Source organism: Gorilla gorilla, chromosome 4 (assembly GCF_029281585.2).
Source record: "Gorilla gorilla gorilla isolate KB3781 chromosome 4, NHGRI_mGorGor1-v2.1_pri, whole genome shotgun sequence".
NCBI classification, from domain to species: Eukaryota; Metazoa; Chordata; class Mammalia; order Primates; family Hominidae; genus Gorilla; species Gorilla gorilla.
Genome location: NC_073228.2, coordinates 144,809,120 through 144,824,270, shown reverse-complemented (window position 1 = coordinate 144,824,270; position 15,151 = coordinate 144,809,120). Strand labels below are relative to the sequence as shown.

Genomic DNA, 15,151 nt, shown 5'->3' with positions numbered 1-15,151 from the left:
TAAAAAACTTAAGAATCATGCTTTCTTTCTGGGGAAGGATCAGAGATGGAGTCTCCATGGAGTCTTTCCATGGGGAGTCGGTTTTGTCAGACAGGTAAGAATCCTTGAGACTATTAAGAATATAAATCCCCATATAAAACTAGGGCACATAAACTGTGTCCATTTTCCACAGAGTAAAGAGATGTGGCAAATCAGGGCAAAAGCAATCCCCTAAGGAAACGAAGAGACAGGCACTTTAAAAAAATCTTCCCTATAGCAGATTCTTCCCACAGACAATACTCAGAACAACCTGGGTCTAAATTGTGAAGCTGAAGGATAGACTCATACCTGGAAAAATCATTTAAAAATAGCTACTATTTACTAAACCCTGATTGTTCTTCAGATTCTGCAATATGTGTGCATTATCTCATCCAATTCTTGCAAGAAACCTATAAGGTAGACACCACTATTCTCCCCATTTTATAGAGAAAGAAACTGAGAATCAGGAAAGTTAAGTAATGGTCCCAGGAACATACAATTACTGAGTGGCAGAGGTAGAATTCAGAAAGGGTCACTGACTCCCAAGCTTGAGCTCTTAACAATTATCTCTCGGGCATGGGGAAAGGCCCCCTGCTTCTCACAAGAACCATAAACAGATGGCTTCCTTGCATGGATTCTGACCCTGTAATGATATAAGACAACCTCAGGAATATTTACTTTAGACCAGTTCTTAAAACTTTACAGTACATTGGTATCACATAGAAGGCTTGTTAAAACATAGACTGCTGGGTCCCATTCCTGGGAATGTATTTATTTATTTATTTATTTTTTTTTTTTGAGATGGAGTCTCACTCTGTCACCCAGGCTGGAGTGCAGTGGTGCAATCTCAACTCACTGCAACCTCCACCTCCTGAGTTCAAGCAATTCTCCTGCCTCAGCCTCCCGAGTAGCTGGGATTACAGGCACCTGCCACCACGCCCAGCTCATTTTTGTAACTTTAGTAGAGATGGGGTTTCGCCATGTTGACCAGGCTGGTCTCGAACTCATGACCTCAAGTGATCTGCCTGCCTTGGCCTCCCAAAGTGCTGGAATTACAGGCATGAGCGACCACACCCAGCCTCCATCCTGAGAATTTCTGATTCATTAGTCTAGGATAGGGCCTAAGAATTTGCATTTCTAACAAGTTTCCGGGTATTGTTGGTGTTGCTGCCCCTTTGAGAACCATTGTCTAAACCAAAGTTCTCTAACTAAGACTCACTGCCTTAGTGGCTTCCGCTACCTAATTAACCTTTCACTGTTTAGTCCCAGATCCCCTGGGGTCTTGAGAAGCTATAATGTTATCTTCTGCAGTGCTGTGTGTTTTGAAACTTTCTGAACTCTTCTGAAAACAGTGAGCATCTCCCACTCTAAAACTAACGTACTGTTGCCTTAGGTAAGGCCTGAGATCCCTTGAAATGTAGAAAGAGGAGCTGGAAAAACCAATAACAGATAACAAAGCAGCCTGGCCCACTGAAGCCAGGCCAGTTCCCTCACAGGCAGGGGCAGTCCTTTTATAACTTCTGGGATTGCCCTAGGAACTGATCACAAGAGGGCATTCATTAAAACCTCTTCAGGGCATTCGTACTAATGAAGTTAAAAAGAGCTGTAACATGAGCGACTAGCCCTTTAATGTCCCTCCCCCCAAAACGCATTCCTCCATCTGAAGAAGAGGCTGGAACCGTATTCCCTGCATTCCCGATTTAGCTAATTTTCTCTCTCTGCTCAGTCTCAAGGGAAGCTGAAAGGAAATAAGAAAGCCTGTGGTCTGGGTCTGCTCACACAGAGGGGAGGCTAGAGAAAGGGGCCAGTAATCAGGATTAACCAATTTAATGCCTGACTTGTTTATCCTGCAGAAAACATCACTTGGTGATGCCCTTGTTGATCCTTTCAGAGTGTGGCATCTTTATCTTAGGCTTTTGCAGACTGTGAAAATAAATGAACAGTTTCTTTAAAAAGCAAAAGAATTCATCAGTGAGGCCGGGCGCGGTGGCTCACGCCTGTAATCCCAGCACTTTGGGAGGCTGAGGTGGGCGGATCACCAGGTCAGGAGATTGAGACCATCCTGGCTAACACAGTGAAACCCCGGCTCTACTAAAAATACAAAAAATTAGACGGGAGTGCTGGCGGGCGCCTGTAGTCCCAGCTACTCAGGAGGCTGAGGCAGGAGAGTGGCATGAACCCGGGAGGCGGAGCTTGGTGTGAGCCGAGATCGTTCCACTGCACTCCAGCCTGGGCGACAGAGCGAGACTGTCTCAAAAAAAAAAAAAAAGGAATTCATCAGTGAAGGAAAAATAACTTTAAGAAACACATATGAACGAGGATTAGCGTAAGGCAGGCCCCACTTCCTTTATTCAGCCATTGCAAGTGCTGAGATGAGAAGAGCAATACACAGCTGGTTCACGGAAAGGGCTCTGAAGCAAGTGTAAGGAGGCTTAGGCACCAGAAAGAAGCCTTTTGGAAGCAACTGCATCTTCACCGTGAAGCTTTAAGGGCAACAGAATCAATGAAAGGCAGGCTCTATTTGAGTCTGGAAACAACCAAATTTTTTGGAGCATTTCCCTTTTCTTCAGGCAGCAACTAATAAATCCTCCTCACTCCATTTCCAGGGGAACAGTTGGGGTGACTGGATTATATAGACCCAGATAACCTCAGAGGGTCTATATCTGGGCCTGCAAATGAGAACTACTGAATTCTGGCCACCAGGCTATCAGCCAACACTATATCACAGATTGCAGAAAAGTAGTCCAGAAAGAAAAAAAAGAGTAAGAAGATTAGGCCGGGCGCGGTGGCTCATGCCTGTAATCCCAACACTTTGGGAGACCGAGGTGGGCGGATTACGAGGTCAGGAGATTGAGACAATCCTGGCTAACACGGTGAAACCCCGTCTTTACTAAAAACACAAAAAATTAGCCAGGCTTGGTGGCACACGCCTGTAGTCTCAGCTACTCAGGAGGCTGAGGCAGGAGAATCACTTGAACCCAGGAGGCAGAGGTTGCTGTGAGCCGATATCGTGCCACTGGACTCCAGCCTGGGGGACAGAGTGAGACTCTGTCTCAAAAAAAAAAGATTAGACATTTATTAACTATATGTCAAGCACTATGCTCAGTTCTTTTTTTCTCCTTTAGTTCTCATGGTAACTCAATAAAATAGGTGTTATTATTATTACTACACCCAATTTACAGAAAGGGTAATTAAGAAAATATGAATTCAGGCAGTTTGTCTATGCTCACCCAGCAGTAAGCTTGGGATTAGAATTCAACTCAAATCTGACTCTAAATCATAATCTTAATCTTTATGCCATGTTCCCTCCAAGCAGTGCAGAACATATACTGAGTCCTAAAAACCTAAAAGTACCAGAAGGACAGGGAGAAGGCAGAGAATCCCTTTAACTTTACATCATTGATGCAGAGGTATGTATTGAAAAGTCTGATTAGGTTGCCATGGAGTAGTTGGAAGATGTAAGCTCTATCCAGCACAGTCCATGAAGACTGTGACTCATGCATCAGCAGCCAGGCACAGTTCTGGATAAAATGGGTTATACAAGAGGGGCTGGGACAGTAAGAAAGGGAACAAGGGAGATCCCCTTCTCTATCTCTGTAAAAAAGATAGGTTCTCAACATTTTTTGAATCTGAAAGAGGGACTTGGCCAGATGTATGAAATATCAATACATGGTTCCTATTCCACATTTGCCTAGGAATACACACCAACCAGCATCACCAATGGGAGGGAGAATGTATTCAAAGTTAGTTTGTGGCTTACCAGGTCGACCTACAATGCCTCCATAAGAGCAAGAAAAACTCTGAAATAAAGGCAAGGTAGAAAGTCATGATTTCATGTGGCTTCTTTGGGAAGTTCTCACCTTCCCAGATGCCTCCACATCCTGCAACACTTGGCAGTCTAAAACCGCTTCCTCCTCCATCATTTCTTCACTCCATTGTTGGCATTGAGGGTACAGATTTGTCAATGAACTATTTTATGTTTTTCCCCTTGCAATCTGGCAATATTAGCTCTCTAATGAATTGCTTCAACTTGTATATTTTTTGGACAAATGTGACTTTTAGTTGAATTGTGCAACATCCATAAATAGCAAATCCTGGCTGATTAGAATCAATGAATGCCCTTAGAGTTGCCAGTAAAAATGGGCCCTTAGCTGCATGTTACTTAATAATTTGAAAGGCATCTGATTATTTTTGGGAAAAAACCTTTTACACACACATTCTGTCATCTGTTACGTATGTAGATACGTATTTGAATTTGAATGGATTATTGCAAGCCACGTTATGAATATAAGTGCTAGATATACTTGGATTTGAAACTAAACACATCTGGGTTTGAATCCTACCCTCTGCCACTTACATAAGCTACGTGAACTTGGGTACATTTCTTAATCTCTCTGTCTCTCCAGTTTCTCATATGTAGAATAGAGGTAATAAATCCCTTGCAAGCTTGACTTAAGGAATAAATGAGACCACACATACAATGTACTTGGCAGAGTGTCTAGGCATATTATGGCTTAATAATTAGTAACTACTATTATCATCATGATGTTCTATTAATAGAGGATTAGAGTAGACACAATTTGTGGTTTCTACCAACACTTAATCTTCCCTTTCTGAAAACTGCCACAGCGATGGGTCTCCAAAGCCATATTTCTATTACATGACCCTGCTTTAGTGATAGGGCAAGAATAAGGATACCAAGGAAATGTGAGTTTAAGCAATTTTCCTATACTCACCCAGCCATTAGGTTTTTTACACAACTTAGCAGGTTCTCTTTCCTGAAGGTTTGGATTAGGAAATAGTCCCTATTATCCCTCTAAACTAAGAAATTGTGAGGCGGTCATGTTTGGCAACATGCATGCCAAGGCACTAAAAGTCAGTCTGCAGAATGTTGTTGATGTGCAGAGAGAAGCAGATTGACTTTGACTTGAACTCAAAACAATGCCTTGGTTCCGATAATTTCCCACTTCCATGAGAAACCATCTTCCTTCCTTCCTTCCTTCCTTCCTTCCTTTTTCTTTCTTTCCTTCTTTTTCTCTTTCTTTCCTTACTACTTTGGGTGGGTTTCCATAGTCTTCAACCAAAAGATCTTTGTTAACAGTGTCATCTCTGTGCATAAGGCCACCAGATCTTCTCTGCATGGCTTGGATGACCTAAGCATTTGAAAGGTACCTGATTTAAACAAACAAACAAACCCCAAAAACTTCACACACACACACACACACACACACACGCACATATGCATGCACACACACACTTTTCTTATGTTATCCTTTTTCAACTCCTGAAGAGCATTAGGTATAAAATCAAAATAATCATATATGTAAGGAAATTATGTATGTATGGAAAAAAGGGAATAACAAAAATATAAAAGAAAAAGAGCCATCAACATTCCTAATCTTACAAAAGTAGGTCATCTGATCACTTTCCAGAAACCAAGAAAGAATGGAGAGACCCCAGCTCTTTACCTGGTGTTGCACTGGATACTGTTGGCCACTGCTGATCAGGCCCTCCTGGACCAGCCCGTAGAATGCCAGCCTCCTCTAGGTGCACAGAGCTGAATAAACACACAGACCCAGATAACGGTTAGATCATAAATTCTTTGCCATCTCTTCTTCCACCCTCAGAAATTGCTTACATCTATGAAGCCAGGGCTGCAGCTAACACATTCTGCTCATGCTTGAACTGAAGCAATTACTGCTGAGCAGTCACCCTGCAAAAACTGCAGAAGCATTGCTGACTTACTTACTGCCTGCTATACTATTCCAGGAATACACATGTTCTATCTTTATGGCAATTCTGTTTTTTATTAACGCCATGTGGCGCTCACTAAATCTAACAGGAAGCCCATCAGAGGACTAAGCCATTTTAACATCTCGATACTGAAGCAGATGAGGAGGGCTTGTTCTCAAAAGTTCCAAGCCTCTCTTGCAGGCTCTCTTGTTCCTAGGTTCTCTACTCTAAAGAAGAAAACACACTAAAATATTTTCTGATAATTGGAGTATTGTTCCAATTTGGCTATCTAATTAATTCTTAACCTTATTTTCTATTTTACTCTTTCTATATCTTTTATGCATAGATGACCCACCCTATATTTCCTGAGACTAGAGAAACCTGATCACCACCACTCACAGAGCCCAGCTCAGAAGAAATTAATTCAGCAAAAAACGTTGCTGGGAGTGAGATACAAACTGGGAGACCTTTAGAGGCAAGCAGAGATAGAACATAAACTGTTCAAGGAAAAAGAGAACATGGTGCAGTATTCATTTATGTATGTCTAATACTAACTCATATTAATCTCTCAAATATTTGTTGGATGAATGAATGAATGAATGATGGAAGGAAGGAAGGAAGAAAGGAAGGAAGAAATAAGTGGGATCCTAAGAGAAAATGTCCAAAAAAACCCTCATCAAAATTAGAGGACCATTTTATTTTATTTTATTTATTTTTGAGACAAAGCCTCACTCTGTCACTCAGGCTGGAGTACAGTGGCACGATCTCAGCTCACTGCAACCTCTGCCTCCCAGGTTCAAGCAATTCTCCTGCCTCAGCCTCCCAAGTAGCTGGGACTACAGGCACCCACCACCATGCCTGGCTCATTTTTGTATTTTTAGTAGAGACAGGGTTTCACCATATTGACCAGGCTGGTCTTGAACTCCTGACCTCAAGTGATCCACCTGCCTCACCCTCCCAAAGTGCTGGGATTACAGGCATGAGCCACTACACCTAGACTAGAGGACCCTTTTAAACTAGACATTTGCTTATCTTGAAAGTTAAATTTCTAAACTAAAATTTAGACTACTGACTAAAGGGGTTATATGAGGCAACACAGCAGGCAAACTTGAACTGTTAGAGGGAAGGCAACATATAAGTTCAATGTTTTCTCACTCTTTGACTTCAAACAACATATCCAGTAGAAATTCACTCATTAAACTCTGACCTTTTACTATTCTTCCCCTTGTCTACACTCTAGAATTATCTGGTTTTTTCCCAAATATTAACAGCCTTCAAGTGTTCCTGGATCCTACTAGCAAATTGTGTGGGCTCAGTCAGATTCATGAAGGTGTAACTATCCTGGAGTCAGCTCAGCTCAAAGCAGAATTTTTTAAAGAATAGTTACATGATGTCCAAGACTGGAAAGGCCGAGAAGCCAAGCACACATATGAAAAAGATTAGTATTATTTAGGTTCACAACTCATTTAATATGTTCAATGTATTACAATGCAAAAAAGAAATGGCATTTTAATTTCAATTTTTATTTCTTACCCTACTCAAATCTCATAATATCTTAATTGAAACCCGAATAGGAGCACATCTGGCTTTTTTTTTTCAGTTTGAAAATGGGATAAGGAAGTTATGTTATTTTATTCATTTATTTATTCTTCTGAGACAGAGTCTCGCACTGTCGCCAGGCTGGAGTGCAGTGGCTCGATCTTGGCTCACTGCAACCTCCGCCTCCCGGGTTCAAGCAACTCTCCTGCCTCAGCCTCCCTAGTAGCTGGAACTACAGGCACACGCCATCACGCCCAGCTAATTTTTGTATTTTTAGTAGAGACAGGGTTTCACCGTGTTGTCCAGGATGGTCTCGATCTCTTGACCTCGTGATCTGCCCACCTCGGCCTCCCAAAGTGCTGGGATTACAGGTGTGAGCCACCGCGCCCAGTCCAGGAAGTTATGTTTTAATGTTTTATTTCAAATGTAGTTTTTAAGGCACAACTCATAGCTTTGGTACTTTTCAAGAGTTGGTACTGTAAACCATGCTTTTACCCACTGCATGTCTCCACCAACAGCTCAGATGCAGGCAAAAGCACAAGTTGGTCTCTAATAAATATAAAGAATTTCTTCTGATACCTAATATTCTGGTATATGCATGAATGTTTCTGGCCTAAAATTATGACCCAGGTTCCAATGTGACATCTTACCAAGCCAACTACTAATCTTCAGCCCTTCACTGATTGCTTCTGAATCAGAAATAGCACCCATTGTAATGATTTCTGCTCATTTGTAATGCTTGAGAGTATGTTAATTTATTTCAATCTAATGCATTTTAATGGGCTAAAACTAATTTCACATTAACTCTACACATACTTTGTAGGCTTTCTCTTTACGAACTGATCTAAGTTTGGTGAATATTCACTTGATAGTTGCCCAGATATTTTGAGGGGCTTAAGTTTGAAGATTATTTCTTCTTTAAAATTAAATCCTTTTGATAGTTGTGATCATTTGTTTCTTGGTCCTTCCCATTTGGTTTCCAAGGACATTCGCAAATAATGAATCTTTTATTTGGCCCCATGGCGTGGATACTGGATCACCTCCAGAAATAATGATAGTTAATCAATTACTGTCAGAGAGACAAAGTAGAGAAAGCAAAATTATATTTAATCTGAGTCTTAGACTAATAATGTTACTCTAGGTTAATTTAAAGTAAGCTAGATTTGGTGTCCAAATACTAGTAAAATAAAGTAAGCTAGATTCAGTGTCCAATACTGTTACTCTAGGTTAATTTAAAGTAAGCTAGATTTGGAGCCCTTTACATGGCTCATCCTCTGAAGAACCCATGTCATTGATGACAATAAGATAGCAACAGATGGGAAAGATGAGGAGGCTCTAATAGGTGTGAACATAAACAACAATAGCAATCAATTACTGGGGGTAATAGGATGTAATAGCCAATGTGAGATTAAAAAAAAAACAAGGTAGACAACATGTATGTATACATTGCACAATGTACCCAAGTCTCAAAGCATGAGTATTAATTACAGTTTTTAAAGGAGGAAAAGAAGCATAGGTAGAGAGGGATGAAGGAGGTTGAAATTACTTCCCTGTAGAAATTTTGATGGGAGAAAATACACAGCAGCCTGTTTCTGTGATTTTACAGAGGACTCTTACATGCCAGCACTTGATAAGCATCTGGCACTGACCATTTGCGATCTTTCAAGGAATAAACATGGGGACAAAATAATTGCATTTTCCTGGCAAAGTACCTAAACCTTTTTAGTTTTGACAGGTGCTTCTGGCCTATGGAGATGCAGTTTATCTGAGCCATACCAAGTTAAGGTTACTTCTGAGTGAATGAGGAGGGAAATACATACCTGTGCATGCCTGCTCTCAGGGAGGCAGAGTAACGCCAGTCAGGGTTGGGCTGTCGTGGCTGCAAAATCACAAAGAGAGTTTTCTGTTAAAGTGACAAGACAGTGTTCTCCCAGGGATGCTGCTAATTGATTAGTTACTCCCTTAAATATTTCCAGGCATCTAAAAAAAGTATTGAATGAGCCATTTCATGTGTAACTCTATGATGATATCTACATATATAGCACTTTAGAAGAAAATTAGTTCATCAGGGTCCTCACACAGATTAGATACCCTGGAAGACCAGATTTAATAATCTTGTAAAGGCCACCTTTGGCTTTGCCTTGCCCAATACATGTCTGTGTTCTTAAAACACTATGGAAAGAACAGTCTGTTTTGAGAAAGGAAAAGCTTTCACTGCTTTTGCCCTCAAGTGCCCCATTAAGGGAACATTCCCAATTCAGTATTACAGCTATAACAGGGCACATGGCTACACAAGTTCTGCTGGCCTGGCTGGACTGCAGAGGACTGCAATCTGCTGCTGGCTTTGCAGACTGCAGCATATTTGACCCAGGGCGGATGTGCCCAGTCATAACACCAGCAACTGATAACAGTCTCTTTTCTGATTGAAGAAGGATACTAGGGAGAGGAAAACAAACTATTGCAGAGTTTGACCTTGTTTTGCTACCTAATCCTTTTCATAAACTTGTACTTGTTCCTGCTCCTTCCTGAGTGCTTTCCCTCCTCACTGAATCACTGTTCACTAAGCTCTGATTGTTTAACAGGGAGTAGCTGAAATCCAAGAAAAACCTGATACATTTTGCATTAGTTGTGTATTGAAAAGATCTGTTGCCCTCTCTCTACAAACTCTCAGTCTGAAGGGGGAGAACAAAGAGGAAAATATGGGCACCTAAAGACTTAAAGACTGTTGGGGGAGTTATGTGCTGGTTAGAAGCTACTCAGAAATCACTGGGACATCATCAGTCACCATCACTGTCTTGTATCAGTAAGCAAAAATGTCACTGTGAAAAACTTGTGACACTCCTCTAGATGCGTTTTCATGGGCGGAGATTAAGGTGGCCCTGTCACTGAATATTGAGGTATAGTTGAATGAAAAAAATGGGGGATAAAAGTTGTATTTTGTATTTTCCTCTACATTATACTTATCATATTTGGTAGAAACAAAGCCATAGTAATATCAATAGACCATTCAAAACTGTGAATAATTCTTATTTCTATCATTCATATAGTTCCTTTAAGGGATGCAAAGTATTTAATAAACACATTTCTTCATAACACCCAGGAGAGAAATGATCACCATCTCAATATTCAGACAGATTTGTGGATGGCTACATGATATTTGGCATGCAGAGAATTAGCCAAAGTCAAGGCCCAGAAAAAGTTACAACTCTGGGATACTTTACCTCAGTGGTCCTCACATGCTAACTGCTCTCTCTATTCTACCAATCTGCTAGCAAGATATGCATATGCAAGCTGCTTCCTCCTTTGTTTTCAAGTTCACAAAATGCTATGGATATTCCATATAACATAGCATAAAATTATCTACAGACCAAATCAGTTTCCATTATCTACTAGTGGTGTTAGAGGGAACAAAAGAAAATGTTTGCAAATCATTTTATAAACCTGGAAATATGACTAAAATACTTTTTATCAATCAGTCATCATCACCATCTCTCCCCTCGCCAGCAGGAGCACTATCGTTAGCTTGTCAGCTGAGAGAACCTTCCTTTGAGAAAGACTGTAACATCTGCTGAGAAATGTTGCCAATTTTTCTATGATTGGGTAACATTCATGATGAAAATTGCTGCAACTTGATCTTTGGAATGAAATCACCAAACTCATTTTGCTGAAAGGCACAGTTCTAGCAGGACTGACCAGGAAACTCAGTTCATTATACAATCTCACTTCCCCAATGACACATTTAATTTGTCATGCTGCTATTTTCTGTACTAGTCCATCAGCAACAACATCCTTCTCAGATTCATTTGACAGAATCACAGTTACAAGATTTCTTATGGCAGTAAGATCAGGCAGGGAAAAGGAAAGGAAGAAAGCATATAATATGTTTTAAGTAGCTACACAGTACTAGATTTTGCACTTTATTACATACTGTTGCATGTATCCTAATTCTTTCTTTGTCAGACAGTAAACTCTATGAAAGGGATTATATATGTTTTGCTCATTAGACACATGCATATTTTCAGATATTCATAAAAGCGTAGCTATATAGTCAGAGTCTAGCAGGCTTCTGGCATTTGGGAGGTTTTTAAAATGTGTTTAAATAAATGAACTATAATGCAAAGTCAACATTATTGTACTTAAATTGCAAAAATGAGACATCTGAACTTTGGAGGGATTAAATTACTTGCCTGATTGCTGAGTTCAGCTGACAGTCATGTTTAGGTCCCCTTAACACAAAAGTCTGTGTTTTATTTATATTTATTTATTTATTTATGAGATAGGGTCTTACTCTGTCATTTAGGCTGGTGTGCAGTGGCGCGATCTTGGCTCCCTGCAACCTCTGCCTCCCGGATTCAAGCAATTCTTCTTCCCCAGCCTTCCTAGTAGCTGGGATTACAGGCATCTGCCACCGTACCTGGCTAATTTTTGAATTTTTAGTAGAGATGGGGTTTCACCATGTTGGCAAGGCTGGTCTTGAACACCTGACCTCAGGCAATCCACCCTCCTCGGCTTCCCAAAGTGCTGGGATTACAGGCTTGAGCCACCGTGCCTTGCCAAAAGTCTGTGTTTTAAATAAATTTACATGAAATGACATATATTTTTCTTCTTTCTCTTTTTTACTTCTGAGTTTCCAGGATATTGATTTAAAACAATACAAAACTAAAAGTAATAAAATGTACATGAGTTTCATCCAGAACTTGATTAAACTTGGAAAAATTCAAGTTGAAAAGTTGACTACTGATATATCTGACACAATAAGACATATATTACTATCACAATTTCAATCACAGTTGAAATAACTGTGATTGTTTAGTTCTTTAATACTTAGATGGTACCTCCCAGGACTATGCTTACTTTCTATTGGTGAAGAACTCTAATATGTCCTATTGCTTCAAAGGTTAGTCTTTTGGTAGAATAATGGTCACAAAACTCCATATGTGGAAAAAATCAATTAGGTAGTCCATATGGGTGATGTAGTATTACTGAAGAATAAGAATACACTTCAGTTCCTATTAAAATTATAAAAAAGTTTTAATTTATCTTGTAATGGTATTATCTGTGATTTATAACATAGAATATTTGAGCTACAGAAGGATGAATCACCTCTTCTAAGATTTAAAGTAAAATAAGTTTAAAATACCCTATTTTATTAATAAATTCACACAACTACTCAATGAAATAATATGCTATCTTCGTACCATGGAAATCCATGTGGAAGACATCAATAAATTGCCCTCTGGGACATGAGACTGCATATAATATCTCCTTTTCCTTCCTAATAGGACTGTATCAAGAATATATCCACTGCAGATTTTGCATAGTGCTATTTTATGAACATTGATATAAACTGATAGGCAGAATTCCAAGACGGCCCCAAGATCCCTATATCCTGGTGTGCACACCCTGAATAATCTCCAAGACTGTGATTGTGATGGATCTTATTCCCATGATTACATTATGTTATGTAGCACAGTTGGCTTTAAGAAAGGGAGATCATCCGGATGGGACTGACATAATCACATGAGCTCTTTGAATCTGGGTCTAGAGGTCAGAGACAGAAATCAGAGAGATCTGAAGCATAAGAGGGATTCCATGTTAGGGAAGATTCTCCAGTGCCAGCCATGAAGATGGAGCAGACCATGGGACAAGAGTCCTGAGTCCTCAGTTCTCTAGGAACTGAGAGTGACTCCAGGCCAATAGTAAGTAGGAAAACAGAGATCTCAGTCCCCAAACAACTGGATTCTGCCAACAATCTGAATGAGCTCGATAGTAGATTCTTCCTAAGAGCCTGCAAAGGACAACACAGCCCAGCTGTGTTCATTTCAGCCTTGAGAATACCTGAGCGGACAACTCAGCCACATGGTACCGGACTGTGAGATAACAAATAGGTGGTGTTTTAAACAACTTACTTGTGGTAATTTGTTACAAATCATCAGAAAAGGGATACATAGACTGTTCCTCATTAAGGCAAAAGGGAATACAACATTTAAAATAATCATTATGTTGCATATTGGTCTTCTAGTATATTAAAATGAGGGCTGGGCGCAGTGGCTCACACCTGTAATCCCAGCACTTTGGGAGGCCAAGGTGGAGACAGGAGTTTGAGACCAGCTTGAACAACATGGTGAAACCCAAAAATGCAAAATTAGCCAGGCATGGTGGCGCATGCCTGTAATCTCAGCTACTCGGGAGGCTGAGGCAGGAGAATCGCTTGAACCCTGGAGGCAGAGGTTGCAGTGAGCCAAGATCATGCCATTGCACTCCAGCCTGGGCAACAAGAGCAAAACTCCGTCTCAAAAAAACTAAAATAAAATAAAACACAAAGGTAATAAATTTGAGAATTCTGGGTGGAATACTTTCCTTTGAATGTAGTCATTTAAAATGCTAATTTACAGACCAGGAAAGTAAAATAAACATAACTTTAGAACATACCTAATGGGTTCCAGTACAACAGAAAGTGCTAGGTCTGTTTAGTTCTGGATGCATAGCCTGCTAGCACAGCAGCTACTCTCTCACTCACAGTTGTACCTCCTTGGAGCCCAGAGTTCTGACCCTGGAAGGCCAGAAAGGAACTGATGGTGCTTATATGCCAAAGAACTAAGATTTCTCTTTACCTTTGCGATGTTGGATATTCCTTTGCATTTGTCAAGTTAAAATTCTTGAAAGAAAAACCCTTGTATAATTTTCAGGTTAGCAGATTTAAAACACTGCAAAAGAATCCTTTTGACCTTTGATTTTTGAAGTCATGGTTATAGATTATACTGCTCCAAATATTATCATATTAATAAGCTAAATTTATAGTCATATTATCACATGCACAAAACATTGATCCAGGTGAAGTTCTGTAAAAGCCACATTTAAAGACACCTGTAAAATGCCATCATATTCAGTTAAACCTCTGGGTTTGGTGACAGGAATGTTTCCTCAAACATTTGCAAATTGACATTATTCTGAGCTCTCATTGAGAGCAAAAATTGGTAGGCAACAAGGCAAGTATCCAGAACTGACTTTGCTATTCTGTCAAGTAGACAGCATGCCAATAGGCAATCTATAATATGCCAGGCTGTGTCCCTGCAGAGTGTTCTGAGTTAGACCAGATGCCCATGTGATGGCTCACTCCTGGGTCAGAAGGAAACAGTAGGCCAATGACATTCAAGCTACAATAAATAGATTTCTTCTTCAGTCAGAATGTGTACAAGATACAGAAACAGAGAAGAGCTCAGCCATAATTCCATCTGGCTCAGCAGTCTGTAGAAAAATTGAGGAAAGAGGTAATTGAAATAAATTATTGTATCATCAGACCAAAGAAAATAAACTTTTTCTCAGAAGAACAGTCCTGTGACCAATATGAAATTTGCAAACTAAAACAGCCCCAGTCATTATAAAGTGACCATCAGAGGATGAAAAACTGGAGGGGAAGCTCATAGATATGATTTCTTTGTCTATTCTGACCATTGTGCAATTTTTATAAATTCACTACTATGTCACTTTACACCGAGTGTAAACTCTGTTCCAGGATAGAGTCACCAGATAGAAAAATCAGTGCTGGGGGAAATAAAAGTAGGTGCCGCTGAAAGAAGAATTAACTCTTTCAGGTCACTATACCTGGAATTAGGGTGAATATGCACACATAGTGGCAGAAATAACTGAAGGTTTGGTGACTACAAATTGCTTTAAAATAAGTGAAAGTGAATGCAAACTTAATTCATCTCTGCTACTCTTCCGTAATTTCTACATGTTGTGCCAACTGGGCCCACTGAGACGCTGTTGGACAAATCTACTAGAGTACTCAAAGTGACTCATTAGCAATCACAACACCACGACCACAAATGCACAGAATCTACCTTAAGATTTGGTTTCC

The 15,151-nt window shown here is 40.1% G+C and overlaps 1 protein-coding gene across 19 annotated transcripts in view; it reads right to left on the bottom strand.

Annotated features, from left to right (window-relative positions):
• The window catches only part of LOC101152878 (protocadherin alpha-C2), a 214,820-nt gene that overhangs the window by 23,232 nt on the left and 176,437 nt on the right, over window positions 1-15,151 (bottom strand). For all 19 annotated transcript variants that reach the window (XM_055389215.2, XM_019026989.4, XM_019026988.4 and 16 more), the window contains exons 2-3: window positions 9,111-9,169; window positions 5,487-5,575 (exon numbers count right to left, since the gene is read on the bottom strand). In XM_055389215.2, coding sequence (XP_055245190.1) covers window positions 5,487-5,575; window positions 9,111-9,169 — 148 coding nt within the window. The remainder of the gene's footprint in view (window positions 1-5,486; window positions 5,576-9,110; window positions 9,170-15,151) is intronic.